The 16,090-nt window shown below is 37.1% G+C and overlaps 1 protein-coding gene across 2 annotated transcripts; it reads right to left on the minus strand.

Annotated features, from left to right (window-relative positions):
- Positions 1-566: 566 nt before the first annotated feature.
- On the minus strand, positions 567-14,220 carry LOC135584481 (cell division cycle protein 27 homolog B-like). Of its 2 annotated transcripts, XM_065134701.1 has the most exons (16): positions 13,926-14,219; positions 13,262-13,334; positions 12,848-12,957; positions 11,931-11,977; positions 11,472-11,569; positions 10,779-11,077; positions 9,765-9,911; positions 8,698-8,932; positions 7,138-7,355; positions 7,001-7,066; positions 6,407-6,526; positions 4,732-4,808; positions 2,244-2,363; positions 1,890-2,109; positions 1,393-1,674; positions 567-1,011 (listed from the first exon to the last, which is right to left on the minus strand). In XM_065134701.1, the coding sequence occupies exons 1-16, from the start codon at positions 14,028-14,030 to the stop codon at positions 961-963; spliced, it is 2,268 nt and encodes a 755-aa protein (XP_064990773.1). In that variant the 5' UTR covers positions 14,031-14,219; the 3' UTR covers positions 567-960. The 2 variants fall into 2 exon arrangements, with proteins under 2 accessions (XP_064990773.1, XP_064990774.1); XM_065134702.1 differs by lacking the exon at positions 567-1,011 and having other exon boundaries at positions 1,548-1,684; positions 13,926-14,220.
- Positions 14,221-16,090: the final 1,870 nt, after the last annotated feature.

Consider the following 16,090-nt stretch of genomic DNA (forward strand, 5'->3'; position numbering starts at 1 on the left):
GGAAGACCCTGAAACGCCGCAGTAGGCTTAGGGACGGCGTCCTTTTCCTTCTTCGTTTGGCATGCTGCAAACTAAAAAGGGATGGATGGACTTTGAGTGCGTGCGTACGAATCATAATAAGGATGCTTCCCAAGCATCGACGACCATCACACCCATTAACGTTCTAACCTGACGTGGTTTCACAGACATTGACGTCGGCAAATTGTTACAACAATCAACGAGGGCGAAGACTACGACGCCAGAAAACAAACCACTCCTGCATGCATTTTGCGAACCCAAACTTTGCCTTCGCTGGCGGTAGTCAATGGTGGAATTGAGGGGCGCCGGTTCATGGCGGAGAAGATATACTACCGTGTTTGCGATGACCGCTACAGCCTTTCCCAGTGCCACCAACTTTAGCTTCCCTACGGCCTCTGTTTCCTTCTCTCCCGCCACCATTACCATTGCCTGTTCTCGCTTCCGGTGTCACCCCATCTTCCTCGGGGTGGTAATGTTACCATGATGTGACGGCGAATGCTCATCAACAGGTGAAGCAAAAAAAGGATGGCAGCGAAAGACAAGTTGAGTATCACAAGTAATCATGCCTCAGGAGGAGGGAATAAAATTTCATGGAGTGAATGCCAGAGTCAAACAGTCAGGTATGGAACAAGCATATGGTTCGACGGCTCCTAATGCCCTAAAGATGACATTTCTTTCTTCTATCATCGAATAATCCTACAAGGACTCCAGGCTGCATTATCATGGCATTGCCTCTTTACATTGCAAACACTCTCAGTTACTCTAAATCTCTTGATCTTCTCAAGATATCTAAAGCTACAAAACTGAAGATTAGTGTTACAATCACGAAAGATCGCGTGCGCCTGAAACTTCAAGGTGGTCGATAAGTTTCTGGCTGGCTAACTCGAGAGCGCAAGCAGGGCCAAGCTACTACAACATGTTACTTTACACTTGCAAGTTAACCTAAAGGTTATCATCCATTTCGTCTGGTAGGTATAGCTTCTCCATTGCCGCCTGTCAAGTACAAATGGATGTTAGACATGGCAGTCGGAAAACATTGGTCGGCAGATACTCACAGCCATGGGACTCATCGCATTGCCAGCTTACCAAGAGTAACAGGAGACACCGATCCAAGGTATTTGAACTGGCAAGAACTAATATGAGCCTGTGTTCTGATTTAAATGACCGACGTAAAATTATGATGCACCTGAAAACCTATATCTGTATCTTTTTACATGAGAGACACATGTATCGGCTGATATCAAAATTAAAATGCATGGCCATAGCTACAGCAGAGCTGGGGTCAGATACACTACAGGATCCTAGAACTACAGACTCTGTTTTACCCAAATCTGACAATTAATAATGACAAAAAATAAAGATTGGAATAAGTACCTTGATGGTGGCAACATCGGCTGCAGGAGGCTTCAAATCCAAGGCAAGACCAAAGTAGAACATTGCCTTCTCATGCATCTCAAGTCGCTTATAGATCTTGCCCATCAATGCATAAATACTGCTTTCATGAGGTGCACTCTCAGATAGTTGATCCAACTCGTTCAAAGCTTCATCGTACCTTTCGAGACTGACTAGTATGTTAGCTTTCTGGTACACAGGGAGTGGATTCTGCTTATCAGCAGATATAGCCTGTTCCATGATCTCCAGTGCTTCCTGATTTCTCTGGGTATCACTCGAAACAAAAAGCAGAATAAAATTAGAGAAAAATGAGATGCTGGGAGGAATAATAGATTTCTTATAAGTTGGACTGTGGTTCATAGAACATCTCAAGCTTGAGAAATCAGATCTAATGACAGAAGATAATCAACAACGAAGATAATATTGAAGGACATTTGTAACAGAAATTTGAATGCTCAATGTAGCAACAGAATTAAAACCTTTAGTGAGTGCAGTGCCATGCCAAGGTAGCACATAAGAACAGAAGAGCGAGGGTTTATATTATATGCTCTTCGGAGATGATGTTCGGCAAACTCAAACTTCTCCTGGCGGAGGTATACCACACCAAGTCCATACCAGGAATTGTAATGCCTGTCATCTGCTTGAAGTGCACTTTGGTAGCATTTTATTCCATTCTCAAAATCCTCCAAGGTGACATACCTGTTAATAACAAAAAATGGAAGCAATAAGAATACCAAAGCATGCAAAAACAAAAATAGTGGCAATTGGCAACTTCAGCAAAGCCAAATGTCATGTATAATAAACAGGAAAACATGGGGAAACAAGGAGCATACTCATGGCCACAAAGTGTGTGAGCATATGCAAATCTTGGGTCTAGATGAACTGCACGCTGGAAATTTTTCAAAGCAGTTTCATGATCTTTCTGCAAGCTATAACAGTTGCCCAGTGCACACCTACAAAACAATTCCATAACACCTTTTATCCATCTGGAATTTAGCTGAAAATTTTAAGAAACAATGATACTTAAATGTCGAATTGTCATGTCAATAATGAAGCTGTGATTGCTACATAGGCCATTTTCTGCTATTTAAAGGATAAGCACATGACTTCTAGTTATTTTTCACCAAATATTCTCTGGGCTTCCTCTCCCTCCAGAGCACCAATGATCTGGATTGTGTTTAGTAGTTTCTATTGGAGATCACCCACATGTTATTCTCTCAATGTAATCTCTCTAAAGGTTTAGTTACTGTAATGATCTCTTATTCTATTGGGCAACTTTATTTACAAAAGCTGTTTCTCTTATAACCAGTTTTTCTTATTTAATCTAAATCTTCTTCTCTAACAAATTAAGTGATCTACTGTATCATATGCACCATAAGATTTTATAGAACACCTTGTAAATTCATCTATTGCTAGAAACATATAACAACAAGATTTTCACAAAATTTTATGTTACAATAGCCACTTCGGCAAGTTATATGTGCTTTAACCAACACTCATCCCCGGATCACAAAAGGAGATACAAAAAACATCCCAAGAATTTAGCCAAGTAAAGGTTTCTTCAGACTCTATTATAGTCATTGTATTTTTTATATTCACATCCCTCTAACAAATCCTTAAGCTCTGTGACCTTCCCCTTTGGTCCCATCTCACAGAATTTAAAGAATTCTCTTGAAGAATCTCTTTGCACCTTTTTTAATGTAATTGGTTATCAATGTCCAAGTGGCAATCAGGCCATTTTTCCTTCAATTTTCAAACCCTTCAACTTTCATGTGATTTTATCCATCTTTTAAATTCAACCGGTTCACTCTAACAGTATCCTTTTTTATACTTTTCTCTTCTGCCATCTCGTAAATATATCCAGTGCCATCAAATTATGTTACGTAGTAAAACTTCATCATCATATAATTGTACAATTTTTGCATGGAAATCAGTATCCTTCCAACCAAGGAATTCAATTTTGTCTAGTTCACTTCACACCAACTGGAATTTACCAGTCCTTGCTCAAATAGACACATGGACCACCGCCATTTCGAGCAGTCCAGTTAGACCTAATTTAAAAATTAAAAAAAAACACTTTAAAACTGATACAATTAGGGGTCATGAACCATTATACATTTGCCACCGCTACCACCCACCGCCACCTACCTCCCCATCGCCAACGAGCCCTCTTCTTTATAGGTGTGCCACTGACGCCACCTGCTGCCACCTACCTCCCACCATCCACTGTGTGCCACAAACATTTGGTAGGCTTCCTCCTCTTCCTCGACTGCCTCCTCTTGTTCCTCTACCGCCTTATTCTTCCTTACTCTTTGTACTCCATCTTCCTCCACACTCTCCTCTTTTACCTCCTCTTCTTCCTTCCTCTTTTCCTTCTTCCTCTTTGGTACATATCGGTGTACCATGTGTTGATACATTGGCATTGGCAGTACGCACCGGTTCGGTATGGGACTGGTATGAGTGTCCAGTATGAGAATGTGTTCCTTGCTCCTAATGTCACAATCTTTCCCATACATGTGACATGATGTTCATTTTTTACAATAAATAATGATAATTATACAACAAAAAGAACCAATAGATACCAAATTCATCTCTTTTTCATCCATTTTCATGTCTTTTTATGAATTTTCATGTCTATAACTTCATGTTTTCCATGAGTCATTAATGTTCCCTCTATTTGTTTTTGCTAAAATCTCTGGCAAGAATATTTTGCCTATCAGATATTCTTTGAATGATTCCACCCAGATCTTACAAAAATCTTGCTTGATAATAAAAATCCTTTAGAGAAGCGAATCTTCTAAAACATTCTTTGACACTTAACTCTATCGATTATTTGGATCAATTGTCTTTATTTTTCGAGAAAATACTTATGACATCTTTTTCCAAACAAGATTTAATCATTTAGATGAAAAAACAATGGATAATCAAACAGTACGAAGCTGAGGTAAATAGATTCATTACCATAATAGTCATGTGACATAATGAATTATGTTCTAGAATTAATGCTTGAAGAAATCTTTTACAGTATCTTGTCCGTGCAGAACAATTCACTTAAACTTTTGTTACTGTACCAGTTTCTGGCTATAGAGACAGAACATTAGATTTTCCTAACAGTTTACAAAAGACAGCAGAACGGTACCTAATACTATCCAAACCAGATACTATTTCTTAGGCAAAGGATAGGAAAAAAACCCATCTAAACGTATTCTTTAGAAATGGAAGTCATTCCAACATGTTCAACAGAACATCAAACTAGAATAAGAATTCATCTAAAATGCATTACTCAATACAACTACACAATTTGGAGCATTAAATGCATACCATGCTTGAGGAGATAATCGATCAACTGATATAAGCTCTTGAGCAAGGTAACTCAATTTCATTTCTTCCTTCAAATGCTACAAAAAGGAATATTTATAACAGTCAAATTATCTTAGAACACCTTGTCTTCTATGCATATGTACTATTTTTCTAGCATGTGCATTGAAAGGAATATGTTTCCACCTCATTAAACTATATAGAGAACAAGGCAGATTCACTTATACAAATCCTAACTATTTCAGAGGACAAATGAAGCAATCAAAGCAGAAACCCATTGGGAATAAGTGGGCAACTCTTTATACACCCCAATCATAAAAGTTGGAAGTTGGAACCAAGGATATCTGTGCATAAAATGAATAAAACGACCATCATATACAAGCATCCGCAAATGCACTAAAGAACTAAATAAGTACAACGACACAATCTATTTTTTTCTCATATACAATAGCACAAGCAAATGACACTGGCAACATTGGTTTTATCAGCACTGTCAAAAGTGCTAAACATTGTTATAAAGTGGAAAGGTTCTCATTGAACAGCACACCGTATGTTCTTTGCTGCACAGCACACCATGTGTTCTCCCAAGGTGAATTATGAGGGGAATTGAAGTGAGTTTAAGAAGTATATCTAGTTTATATCCTCCTCTTATCTCTCCCCTAATTATCCTACCTTTTATTTTCCACTGCCTTAAAGCTCCAAAACCGTAGATACCCTATACTTTCTGTTGACTATACATAATCCACCAAAATCCCAAACTAATGAAAACCTGATGGTATCAGATTTGCAAAGCATGGGAATGCATGGATCGATCTCAATGATCAAATAACACCAACGAAGAATTCTCTCATCAAGATAAGTATGTGTTTGAACAGCATTGCTTGTTTTGTACACTGTCAAAATAGTCTATTTGTGAATCGAGTGTATTTCATCAAATCCTCCACTCGGTCAAAGAATTGGCAACACAAAAAATTTCATAACTGACACTTAATTAAATTAGTTAAAGTCGTTTACTATCAAATCCAATATGTACCTTAAAAAGTTTGACATTTTGAAATTGGAGGTTTGGAACTCTAGATTTTTCTTTAAATGTGGTCCATTAACTTGCTAAAAATTGGTAATCCAAATTCTTACACTTTCAAATACCAAAAATGCTACTGCCGGTTGAAAAATCAAGAAAGCCAATAAGAACTAAGGGTTGGTAATGACCCAATCTGTTTATCTTGATCCACTATCATCAATTCTTTTTGTATCAAGAGCCAAGTTTATCTTCGTTGCTGTACGTGATCCAAATCAGAACAAGATTGATTAAGACAAAACTCTTGACATATAGTGTACAAGAGCAAGGTTAAAAAAATCAAAAATTACACTGATCAACTATCAATTACAAATCTCATGTAATGACTAGACATTTTCGAACTCCCAGATGCCTCCATGAATTTCATGAAACAGTCCCAGAATCTTTCAGTTAGATCCCCACAACGTACATATCTTTCAATCATGATTCTGAAGATGTATGAAGTCATTGTCGGAAAGCGACAGAATAAGAAATCAACGAAGCAAAATGGCTGAACAACTAGATGCCCCAAATGTAGCCATTCAAAATTTCAACAGAGAAGATAAAACATAAAAAGTATTCAATAGTTATAAAAGCTTTCCATTACTAAACCTGACTTACATAAAGGACAGTGGAATAAGTATCCATTCCCTCTAAAGTACACGGTGATACCCGGCGTGCCAATTCAAAAAAGTGATCTGCCTCAAAATAATCCACCAGCTCAAAATGAGCTCTCCCAACCTGCATCCTCAAATGTGTAAGTGATCATATAAGAAGAAATGAATTAGCTTATAATGCAGAGGTGCAGATAATTTTAATAAAATTTACAATTAGATTCCTGCACAATGAACTAAGACTAGTTGTAGATCACAACAACTTTGCCATTCATAAGTTCAATTGTTCTCCCATGCTTGTAAGATGGTATAGAAACTTCATAACTAAGGTAGAATAGAAAAATTAAGCACCGTAAGGCCAGATCTATTAACTTCTTTGTCAACTATGGCGAACACATGCCAATTCCCTTTAGTCCTGAATCAGAAGATATCTGATTCCATTTTTATGGATCCAGGTATCAATACAAGTACGTTCATGAAGATTTTAAAATCACAAATGATATGCAATTAGACCTTCCACAAGAATGTGATATCAACTTCATAATGCAACTACAAGGATTGAACAAAGAACCGAGCAAGACATTATATCAAAGAAAAGCACCTGGGATAGCACCCATCCAGTATTGAATTGCTTTTGCGAAAGTTTAAGGTAAACTTCCAACGCCTCCTGCTCAAATCAAAAGAATTACTTGGTAATTTGATAAAGGATTCGTTTTTCTGCAACATACTCTGGCATACCTGGCATCTATATAAACAGGAAAGCCTGTAGCCTTCTCCAAAAATCCTCAAGAGGCCCAATAACTCCTGAGTACCACTCATCAATCTCGAGTCGTGTGCTAAATCTCCAGTTGCCTTACCTTGCTCAAGGCACCTACCATCAGCTGACATTGATATTGAAGAGGAAGTTGTTGCCATATTCTCTGTCCGGGAGTCATCAAAAATCTCAGGCCTTCTCCCTAAAAAAAGTTGTTATAGTAATATAATATTTCAAGATCAGCCTCAACTTCAGAAGAAGATGCAGAGGAGAATGATAGCATAAAACAAGCATGGTTCAAGAACATTTAAAGATCAAAAGAAAACTTCTATTCATGCCATTAAAGTTGAGATTACAAGAAAACTTATATTCCAAGGCATTTGAAGGCAAGAGAAAAACTAGGCAAGTTAAATGACACTATTCCATTTGTATGGACAAAACATAAAAAATGAGGAAATCAAGTTTCATTTGAAGTAAGTGAAAAATAAAACTTAAAGTGTGATCTCAATTGGCAATTTTGGTTCTACATAAATGTTTACATTTAGAACAGGAAGCATCATAAACTATGATTTCTGGCAAGGAAAGAGTATACTTGAAGCTTCTTACTCAAGAAATATGAGACAAGTCTGAAACATTTTCATAAGCATGTACAAATTACTATATATTATTTACCATTATGGAAAACCAAAAAAGTAACATCTGAGGAGATAAAGATGTCTAAATTCTACTACAGAAACTCCCCATGAAGTTCAGGTATAGATAAGGGGATCATATATCTTGAAAGTACAGCACATAAAGTAAAATTGTATAGCAATGAATAATTGATTATTGTCCTACAGATGAGTTAGATTCGGATATAAAATAATCATAACTTTACTTATCATAAAATCGTATGAAAAAGTAAGGCAAGAGAAGAAAAGGAAGCTATAGAAGTACGAGAAGATGAAAATAGGTTGAAAAAATAGGCCGTTATGGTGTCCCTGAAATGTTCCCTTAGATTAAAATAAAAAATTTACAAGACGGTAGCAAAGCAGACATTCCTTGTAGATCCAAAAGTTTTACACTTAATATACAACATATACAAAATTCAGCGAGTGTGGAGATGGGTATGTCCAAAGCATATTTATAGATGCATTGATTAGATGAGATGGGTACAATCAGATAATGGTGCAAACAGAGGGGAGGAAAAGCTAAGAAAAATAAAAAGAAAATTGACAGTTTTAGTTTAACAGGTGATATCACCCTCATTTCCTAGGCCCCAGATCAGCAACAGCGTCATACAACGGGCCACCTTTTAAAGGCAACGTTGATGCCAATGAAAATTACTAGTAAAAGAAGATCCATGTAGATGACAGTAAATAGTCAGGACCCCTTGTTGATGTGGTCAAGGATTTAGATGTTCCACAAATTCTTCTAAATTAAACAATTTAGTCTACCATCATCAACAACAAAATCATAGCAGAGTCAATACATAATATCTTAAAAAAGTTCTATGTGACAGGCACTAAAAAAGGTTTGGCATCTGAGTTGGGTTTGGACAGCACCTTCTTCAAAACTTTCTGCAATCCATGATTGTCCCTTCTTAAATGTCAATGAACGTGAGGAAGCTAAATTTGCTTTTGCAGAGGAAGATGAAGAAAGTCCTCCAAGGAATTTAGCGGAATGATTACTTCCATTTCCTCCTACTTGTGGCGCATTTGAATTTGCAATAATTGATGCCTCTGCTGAGAGTCTTGTACTTCGGCGAGGCCCTGAATCAGAGAACAATCTCCCTGAAACCTGAAAGGTGTTTCTCAGTTAAGTAGATAATTGATAAGTTTTTTATGTAACAGAAGGACCAGCATAATAAGTAAGATGGTCATATTAAAAAATGAATAATGATCAGCAAAAGGAGGAAATTTAACATGGTGTGCTAATCAGCATACATTCCAACCATGAATTCCGACTGAAAACACAGAAGAAATATGAAAACAAAGGTAATCTAGCTGGCATCATGAGTAAAAACAAATTACTAGATTGCACCAAATTAAACCATTAGTTTGCTTCCAACAATGAAAAATGGAAATGCACAAACTATAGAAAGCCACATAATAAATTTCAAAGGACAGAGGGAGATGGTGTAAATGAACATGTGATGGGTGGTGCTACAAAAGTCTACAGGTCAAAAGCTAGATAGAGAAACAACACGATCCCAAATGAAAAAGCTAAGAAAATAAAACTCATGGACCAAGCAGAATAATCTGAAGAAAGAAAATCTTAGTTGAGCAAATTTTTACCTCCAATAACACAAGCAAGTCACAGATAATTCATATAAGTGGCAAATAAATGGCTAGCCGATATGCACAAAAGAACAGTTTCATATGTCTATGACAACTTTATTCGTATATCTTCTGCAGACCTTTTTGACTAGTTCACAGAATTGAACACCACCAGACAACAATCAAGATTTCAGAAAAAAAGAAGAATCATGTGCTCCACAAAAATTGATTGGAATGATCATCAACTGTTCAAGACAGAGTGATGAGTGAATGATATCCTTATTCATGCACTTCAAGCAGAATAGAGAGAGAACTCAGTGAGCCATCAAGGCAAAGCAGAAAGCAGCAGTAACCTTTCGTAGTTTTCCTTCATCCATGAACTTCCTCCTTGGTGCTTGAACTGCTAGATTTAAATTCGATTTCATAGAGCCATCACTGCTGGCTGCATTCAAGAAGACTTGTGCATTTCTACATAGAGGTGGAGGAGCTACTCCAGAGAGCTGTTGAACAAGTAACAAGTTCAGTTTAACTTCCACACAACCACATAAGCTTAAATCAACTATGATAAGAAAAAAAACTAGAGTCAAATAGATCAAGCCTCTTGATCAGTTTCCTCCAAGAAAATATCAATAGCAGGAAATTTAAAAAAAAAAAAAATCACTACATCAGGGACTCCCTTTTAATTTTTTTTCTTTTTTTGTGAAGATAGTATTCCAACTCTAATCATTCAATTAAAAATGAAAACCTTCAAGAGTTCAAGTACCAGGCATTACTACACAACAAGTACCCTGTAGTCTCAGACTCTCAGTAATCCCAAAACTTCTGACAGTTTATAAAATATCAGATTTACTAATCACCTTTGAACCAAACTGTCATTTGTGTTACCTACTTACCCTTGCTTATGGTCTTCCCTCTAAACCATTAACAAAATCCTTATTGTAAAGCTCCTTTCATAGCTCCAAAATCTTCTATTTTGAAAGTTTAACCATAAGGCAATCATCTGTTGTTTCACCGTTATTATGACAGTACTCCAATCTTGTTCTACCAGTGGCTTAGATTTCTCAGTCAACCACAAAATGGATATTATGTCGGAATGTAAAAGGGCCCACCAGCAATGAACTCGATTACATAATAATACATCCTCTGTTGAATATGGACACTGGTGTAATTTTCCTAAAAGTCAGAATCCTTAGTAGCTTAGTAATCTTGCTGAAGTGCTGCACTGGCACATTAAAATAGAGCATCCTCATGAATCAAGTATTTTTAAGCCAAATCTGCTTTATCAAATTCAATGTATAAAAAATCATCTGGATTGTTTCATTCAGTTAACCCAGTAGAAAGCATTTATTCAATGAGATAGTATCCACCTGTGTTGCTGCTGGAGAAGGAGTATTAAACTGTGACAAATTTGAAGTCCCACTATTGGTGGTCTGCACTTTTGCAAATACTACACCCTGCTGAAGAGTGGATATCTCTCTTGTACTGTTAGCAAGAAATTGCTTTGATTGTCTAGGAATTGAATCCACTGAATTCACTGCTGCACTAGGAGGCAGGCTACAGTACTCGCTGCCAGTGCTCGAGTTATGTGAACTTGAGTCAGATAAATGTTGTTGTATGCGCTGGGCAGATACATCATTGAAGTATTCATTTGATTCTTCCACAGCACCTAAAAACAAATGAAAAAAAAGTTCTCAAAATTAATATTGCAATATCTAAGGCTAATTAATGATTATTTGAGAAACAAAATATATGAATTCATTAATTATGCCCGCCAAAGTACCACATTGCTACCACCAACATTAAAAACCTCAAAGCCAATCCATACATGTAAAATAGGTTAATGCCATTAAGCAGGGATCAATGTTGTTGCCTATTCAATATTTGGATGCATTGAAGTTTATCGGCGGCATCATGAACTCTATGCAACGAAATCCAAGTCTGGATCTTCATTTTTCTCCAGATATTATGAAAGGATAACCAAAAGTTTACAACTGATCCACATTCAGAAATCATTGCAGATTCAGACAGCAAAAAATTGCTTGCATGACAAGTGCACTAACCCAGAGCACACAGTTCCTCGTATGCAGCCCACAGAAGAGGATCTATAGCCAAAGCTTGCGTAAAATGATCGATGGCATATGCTCTCCTGCCTGTGAATCTACAGAGATAAAAAGTATTGAGATCAACTTAAGCATAAAAGGTAATTAAACTTAACAAAGATATTAAAAAAAGCCTTGAAAAAACTCGATATATACTTTGGTAGAACAACAGAAATCCAATTTACTAATTGAAAAAATATATACATTGAGATGAAATTGAGCAATAGAACAATTGTTCCATCATTAAATGATAAAGCATCCAGATAAAATTCTCATTGTTTCAGCTAAAACTTCTTAAAGATGTCCACCATAACAAGAAATTACCAATTATTGTGTCCCTAAATATAAGCAGAAACAAGTTGACCTAGTAAAATACCAACAGTCGCAAGTTAACACTGAGAGTATAAAGAATTTAGCAACCTATAGATGAGCCCAAGAAGGTAATGACCAGCTGCTCCATTTGGGACCTGTAGAGAATAAGCGAAAAGATAACTTAATTTCTTCCAACACAGAGCAAATTTGCATAGAGGTATGTACACGAGAAGAAATATAGTGTTCAGGAGTTTCAGCTTACAAAACCAGTAGTCAATCAAATAAGTGAAAACATTTATATTTTTTTTTATGCTTCATACATGAATATGATCAAGCAGTATAAGTTTAAATGAATGACAATCAAAAGAAGAACTGAAGTACTGAGTCTGATAAAGTTCTTCTGCAAGAGCCTTAACAGTTTGATCTCTTGTGCAAGCTAATACACAGAAAGGAAGAGAAGAGAGCATGTCAGACATCACCAACTCTGTAACTTAAGCATTAAAAAGCTTGTTATCCATGGATCCAAATCTTGAATTAATGTCAACTGAGTACCATGTTATAACAGCAAACTGATGTTGCTCTCCTGACAGACTACCTATGCTCTAGTTCATATGGTTTTCCATCAACCAGACTCAGAACATGAGTGACTACACGGTCGATATCATGAACACCAACAATCATGTCAGCCAAGCAACTATACATCCAACTCAGTGTCCAGATGGATAAAAAAACCATAATATCTCTTGATCCAAAATGGATGAAATCTTGTATGCGGTTTCAGTGCCTTTTATGAAATAACAGCACTAATTCATTTGTTTAGTCAAATCATTTACACGTTTACAAGTGGACATGTTTGCTTAACATGAAGACTCGCTTTATCAAGGTAGGAAAAGAAGTGTTGGAGAAATAAAACTATTGCTGTGTCTTCTATCTTCATTGGTACTTACTAAAAGAAAAAAATGATTAGTATAGTTACATTATCATCAATAACATGCTTCGAAGTACATAGTAGAAAGGTTACATGCCTCTGCATTGGGTTCATTGATTGGGCATAGTGCTGCCTCAGCTTCATGGAGAAGATTCATACGAAAGCATGATACAGCAAACAAATAGCGGGACTGAGGCATTTTTGTCCCTGCATATAAATGAAAACCACATGGAGAATGCAATTAACCAATCGACAATAGTAAGCAGCAGCAGATAAACCGATACTTTATAAAAAGAAAGTGAAAAAAATATGTTTTTATAATAACTGCATCAAGAATATGCTGGCAGCAGTAATGGTGTCCTTCCTGTTCTGTAAATTCCCATAGTATTACAGGTCTAACAAATCATCATAACAGCTGTAAGGCCAACATATTGCATACATGATCACCATTTCCATAAGCTTCCCATACACAAACTATTCAAGTAAAGAATTATCTAATTGACTGCATTACCTTTCAATATTTGGTAGGCACAATATGCTTGGTTGTTTAGCAAGTAACAAGTAGCCAGAAGTTGCAAATTGAGCTGTATTGAACAATTACAACAAAATAATCAGTGGTAAGCATCCAAATGGGGACTCGGAATCATGCAATCAAGTATCCAAGCCGAAAACCCTAACTGTCAGCAAGAGCTAGAACAAACTCGCTCTCCTCAAACCACGTGACCACAACAGGGATCATCAGCAAAGGACGTGCAAGCAGATCAAAAGAAAACCAATTAAAGAAGTGCAGATCCAAAAACCAGAAACAAACCCTATAATCCGTCACTTATCACACTAACCAACCACCAGGACCACGATCGCCACCAAACGATGCTCAACGAACCAAAACAGTACCGATCAAGGAGCTACGGATCCAAACCCACATAAAACCCCTGATAAGTAAGAAAGGATACAGGACATTTCCAGCTGAGGAAACAAGGGTTCCCCTCGCTGTAATTGTTCGATCGAGAAAAAGGAGAGAGCAGCCCCAGGAACAACTAGTTCTAGCAGACGATCTAGCAAAAGGAGGAGATCCATCGCAGTGGAAAGGGGAAAAGAAGGCCTCGCAGGGGATGATCCGGCGTCCCAAGATCCGAAAGGAAGGCGGCTGCCGAGCGGGACGGAGAAGGACGAACCTCGGAAGGGAACTCGGCGCAGAGGCGCTCGCAGAGGAAGATGGCATTGCTGTACATCAAGAGGCGGAGGCTGCTCTGGACGCGATCCACCATTAGGGTTTCCATCGCCTTCGCCTCGGTCCCTTTCCTGGAGGCGGTAGGAGTGAAGGAGCGGAAGAAAGGGAGGAGGGAGGGAGGGAGGAAGCGAGAAGCCAAAGATGGATCGAACGGCCCCGAAGGAGGGTGGGTTGGGGTGAGAGGCCGCAGGAGAGCGACTGATGAGAGTGAGGTCCTCTTTTGATCGTAGCAGGGGGATTCCCTACGGCCGTTCCCTGCTTTAAAACGACGGGTTTGGTGCTGTGGATTCGAAATCCGGATTTAAATTGGTCCGCCCGCTCCACGGTCAGCCCCTAATATCCCACTATTATATATATATATATATATATATATATATATATATATATATATATATATATATGTGTGTATATATTCGTTCACATATATATATATATATATATATATATATATATATATATATATATATATATATATATATATATATATATATATTATAAATAAATAAAATTATATATACTTTTTAATTTATTTATATTTATATTTTATATATATGTGAACGAATATATATATATATATATATATATATATATTGAAGTTATGAATGAGAATAACAAAATAGTATTGAAGTTAAAGAGGCAGAGATCCCCGAATATTATATCAAATATGCAAATCTGATATTAACACTTAAAAAGATCTTTAAATCACAAAAAAAAGGAAATTGATGTGTTGCTTGGATGAAAGTTTTGAGTTTAATTGATAATTAATTTAAGATTACATTAATAATAGATGACATAGTTATGCTAAGGTAACAATCCAAAAACATGTCAAGAGCTTCTAATTTTATTTAAAATATAAAAATAATTAAATTTAATATTCCAAAGTTACACTAATTAATAAACATACACTCATTCATAAATTTAAAATTTAAATATATTAAATTTAAATTAAAATATATGAAATTATCAAAAAAAATTGAAAATCCAATGAATTTTTTCCATTGAGATGTTGATTTTCATATGTAATGAACGTTTAGGTATAATGGATTATTATTTGGAAGTTGCAATTGTCACAACCCGAGTCTGATGAGCCAACTGGCCAATAACTCCATTTTGATCCTTCAACCACGGGCCCTTTCCTACTCGAGCCCCTATCAACTTCGTTTGGTCTAATCCACTAACCAAAATGGTTAAGCTGAAGTTGATAGTAATACACTCATCAGACTCTTATAAGTCAATCTTAATCCTGCCCTTTCCTACTAGAGCCCCCTCACCATGCCCAAATACTAGGTCGGCTCTGATACCAAATATTACGACCCGAGTCTGATGAGCCAACTGACCAATAACTTCATTTTGGTCATTCAATCACGGACCAAAATGCTTAAGCAAAAGTTAACGTAGTACACTCATCAGGCCCTTATAAGCTAATCATACACATTGCCCACTATCGATATGGGACTAATGGGATATTACACTGATACCAAATATTAAAACTCGAGCCTGATAAGTGTACTACGATAAACTCCCGCTTAAGCATTTTGGTCTGCCGTTGAGGACCAAAATGGAGTTATTGACCAGTTAACTCATCAGACCCGGGTCGTGACATTTGGTATCAGAGCCGACCTAGCATTTGCGTAGGGTGAGAGGGCTCGAGTAGGAAAGGGCTACCCGTGGATGGAGTCAGAGAACTCATCACGGCGTGGAGCCACCACTGAGTTAATCCTCACATGCACTATGCTAGGGTTTGATCTGGGTTATGTCGGGCCTTGACGAGGACGTCAAGCTAATTGAGTTGGGGATAGTGTAATATCCCATTAGTCCCACATCGGTAGTGGGCAATGTGTATGATTAGCTTATAAGGGCCTGATGAGTGTATTACATTAACTCCCGCTTAAGCATTTTGGTCCGTGATTGAAGGACCAAAATGAAGTTATTGGCCAGTTGGCTCATCAGACTCGGGTCGTAATATTTGGTATCAGAGCCGACCTAGTATTTGGGCATGGTGAGGGGGCTCTAGTAGGAAAGGGCAGGATTAAGATTGACTTATAAGGGTCTGATGAGAATTTGAGATGCAATGGATAAGTATTTTGGAGTCAAAACGGATGAACGAAT

Source organism: Musa acuminata, chromosome BXJ3-1 (genome assembly GCF_036884655.1).
Source record: "Musa acuminata AAA Group cultivar baxijiao chromosome BXJ3-1, Cavendish_Baxijiao_AAA, whole genome shotgun sequence".
Classification (NCBI taxonomy): Eukaryota; Viridiplantae; Streptophyta; class Magnoliopsida; order Zingiberales; family Musaceae; genus Musa; species Musa acuminata.

What these genes read in the sequence shown, in the direction of transcription:
- LOC135584481 (XM_065134701.1), bottom strand. Translation starts at nt 14,030, where the DNA reads ATGGAAACCCTAATGGTGGATCGCGTCCAGAGCAGCCTCCGCCTCTTG. An exon ending in TCAATGAACCCAATGCAGAG is followed by an intron (nt 11,978 to 12,847) that starts GCATGTAACCTT and finishes TATTCTCTACAG; the next exon opens with GTCCCAAATGGAGCAGCTGG. An exon ending in TGCAGAAAGTTTTGAAGAAG is followed by an intron (nt 7,356 to 8,697) that starts GTGCTGTCCAAA and finishes AACTTTTTTTAG; the next exon opens with GGAGAAGGCCTGAGATTTTT.